This window comes from Orycteropus afer, unplaced genomic scaffold (genome assembly GCF_000298275.1).
Source record: "Orycteropus afer afer isolate SDZICR_OR568_19922 unplaced genomic scaffold, OryAfe1.0 scaffold00049, whole genome shotgun sequence".
NCBI lineage: Eukaryota > Metazoa > Chordata > Mammalia > Tubulidentata > Orycteropodidae > Orycteropus > Orycteropus afer.
In genome coordinates, this window is record NW_006921636.1 from 1,284,241 (window position 1) to 1,287,392 (window position 3,152).

At 57.7% G+C, this 3,152-nt stretch overlaps 1 protein-coding gene across 1 annotated transcript in view; it reads left to right on the plus strand.

Moving 5' to 3' along the window:
- The first annotated feature begins 755 nt into the window (after window positions 1-755).
- Window positions 756-3,152, plus strand: part of LOC103194881 (1,25-dihydroxyvitamin D(3) 24-hydroxylase, mitochondrial) — a 19,901-nt gene continuing 17,504 nt past the window's right edge. Inside the window, exons 1-3 of the mRNA XM_042780624.1 lie at window positions 756-1,010; window positions 1,235-1,425; window positions 2,569-2,688. Of these exons, the coding sequence (XP_042636558.1) occupies window positions 756-1,010; window positions 1,235-1,425; window positions 2,569-2,688 (566 nt within the window). The remainder of the gene's footprint in view (window positions 1,011-1,234; window positions 1,426-2,568; window positions 2,689-3,152) is intronic.

Consider the following 3,152-nt stretch of genomic DNA (forward strand, 5'->3'; position numbering starts at 1 on the left):
ACCCCGCGGAGAATTGAAGCGCAGAGCTGTGCGGCCGCCACCTCCGGCTCCTGCCGCCGGCCATGGGCGGGGCGGCCGCGGCGCACACCCAGTGAACTTGCTGCGCCGCGCGCCTCCGGGGGTTATCTCGGGGGTGGAGTCCGCGCGCTCCTGCCGGACTGCAGCGCACCGGTCACCGAGGCGCGGATGCCCTCGCTCACCTCGCTGACTCCATCCCTTTCTACCATCCCCTCCCTGTCCCGCGCCCCTGGTGGCCTGGCCAGCCCGGGCCCACTCCGCCCCACTCAGCGCTCTCATTGGCCACCCTGAGCCTGTCCTGGTTCTATAAATACATAGTCCCTGAGCATGGGCGCAAGGAGAGGGACAGGAGCTAAGCGCAGGCCCCGCCGCATCTCTTCTACCCTCCGTGACACCGCGGCTCCAGACCCTAGAAGTCAGACGTGCAGACGGACAGGCGGCCCCACATCCCTTCCTCTCCCCTTCCAGAGGGCACTGGCCCGGCTGGTGCCCTCCCGCAGCCCCGGAGTCCTGCGTGCCGCGCCCGGAGCGTGCCTCTCAGAGCAGCGTCCAACACCCTTATCGACTCCCTCCCGCTCTGCTACTGCCTCTCCTTCCCCCTCTCCAACCACACCTGTGCACCCCATTTGCCTCTTTCGTCGCAGAATCGAACGCCCTCCAATCTCACCAGCATCTTTTTAGCAACGTAGCCCTGCCCAGTCCTTGCACCTTCCCACCCACCGGGTCTCCCTGCTGCTATGACTTCCCCTGTCAGCAAGAGCCCCCTGGCCGCCTTCCTGCAGCTGTTGCGCAGCCTCGGGCAGCCCCCTAGACCAGTCACATCAACTGCGTGCCCGCCCCCTCCGCCGCGGGACGTGCCCATCTGCCCACTGGTGGCTCGTGGCAAAGCGCAGGACGCGACTGCCCTGCCTGGCCCCGCCAACTGGCCGCTGCTGGGCAGCCTGCTGGAGATTCTCTGGAAAGGAGGGCTCAAGAAACAGCACAACACGCTGGTAAACGCCTCGCCGCGCCCGAATTCCCTCTCCCCTTTTTGCCCCGCTCTCCCAGCCGCGCTCCAAGCTCTCCCCGCGACGCGTAGCCAGGGCGCACTGTGCGCTCTGCTGCCAAGGCTGCGGCGGTCCGCTCTCAGGGGAGGAAGGGGGCGGGCGGAGGGAGCAGAGCTCTGGCGGCGGCGGAGGATGCGCTCCAACTCCGCGCTGTGCCCTGCCTGCTGCAGGCGGAGTACCACAAGAAGTACGGCAAGATTTTCCGCATGAAGTTGGGTTCCTTCGACTCGGTGCACCTGGGCTCGCCGTGCCTGCTGGAGGCGCTGTACCGCAATGAGAGCGCGTACCCTCAGCGGCTGGAGATCAAACCGTGGAAAGCCTATCGCGACTATCGCAACGAGGCCTACGGACTGCTGATCTTGTGAGTGGGGAGAGGCGGCAGGGCCTGATGTCCCGGGAAATTGGGAAGGGGTAGGAGTTTGGGATTCCCTGGGGTCCGAACCTTCCTGAGCAAGAGCGAATACCAAAGCCCTCAGCGGTGCAGTTCCGGAGCTTTGCACCGACTAGAGAGAGAAGGGGAGGGCTGTGCGGCGCCCCAAACACCTGCGTTCTCTGTGGCAACTGGGCAGGGCCACGTCCTTCCATCAAAGAAATGCCAACACAGGGGTGTTCACATTGTGCTGGGACTCCTGGGCGCAGTGAGGTTCTGAAGTCCTTCCAGACACTCATCTTCCACACAAAAAATATCCCTGAAAATTCCCTGACACTCCCAGGGCTGGGCTCTTGGAAGCTCCTAAGCCAGAAATTGATTTCTTTTGGTTTTGACTTTCTCGCGGGGCACCTGTTTCCTGGGTGTAATTGGAAAGGTGGGAATGGGAGGGAGCCAAGACTGCGTTTCATAGAAAGACAAACCCACAATAGGGTGTGATTCCTGTTTTTAACTGTGTGCATTTGACAAGTGAACACTTTGTTTACCCCTAAGTTGCCGTAGCTAATGGTAGAATTTTTCACTTGTACTTACTGGAGTTTAAAAACACGAAGGTATGGTGCATGGTGGCCTGCGTGGTCAGTCACAGGGTACATGAATAAAGGGGCTTGATGGTAACATGTTTTACAAAGCCATGAACCTCAGTGTTTGTTATTGGGAAGCAGTGGACAGAATTCTAAACTTGAGGTATTTTGTGCACATGAAGTCCAAGCCAATGGGTTGAAGGAAGACAAGGTTTGAACTCACAGCCCTAGGTTGCTGGTGAGGGGCTGGGTACATGCCCACTCTTACTCCTGTAACTCAAGCTTCCAGTCTTCCAGCCTCATCCCTGCCAGGGCACTTCAAAAGCCCTGAATCGGAATGATCCGACTTCACCTTCTCGGTACAATCTGGGAAGAAAGGTGGATTTCCCCCTGCCTGGTCAAACCAGCCCCAAAGTCAGGTTTTGCCGGTATCCTTGGCACTCTTGGCTTTCCGTTTGGTTGCACGGCTGATGATGTCACAAAGCTGGGAGTGTCTCTGCCCCTCCCTGTACTTTGCCATTTGCTGGAGCTAAGACTCTGCTTCTCTTCCCAGGGAAGGAGAAGACTGGCAGAGGGTCCGGAGTGCCTTTCAAAAGAAGCTAATGAAACCTGCGGAAATAATGAAACAGGACAACAAAATTAATGAGGTTTGCAGCCGGGCCAGCTTTCCAGGGTCTCTGTGGATAGAGGGATGTTTAGGGAGCTTTGAGTCACAGCTACAAAGTGCAGAGGGAAAAGCAGGCAGTTTGGAGAATTCAGGAGACTTCCCCTTCTCCCCACTCTTCATATGCCCTCCCCCCAGGCCCTGACTCCTTGCTCCCTCACCCAGGTTTTAAGTAATATCTCAAGAAGGGCACAGGGATGAGCATAGACAGTAGTATTCCACAGTCTTGGGTTTGAGCCCCAGCCTTCCGCGCACTAGCTGTGTGCTGAACCTCTCTCAGCCTCAGTTTCCCAATCTGCAAAATGTAAGTAACCAGTTCCCCACCACAAGTTGGCTGTAAGGATTAAATGAGATAATGCTTATAAAATTTGATGGGATTTGAGCTGGCTTTTGCAGGATGCAAGCCAGAGAAGGTGGGAAACGGCATTCTAGGGAGAGACAATCCAAAAAAGCCTAAACCCATCACCACTGAG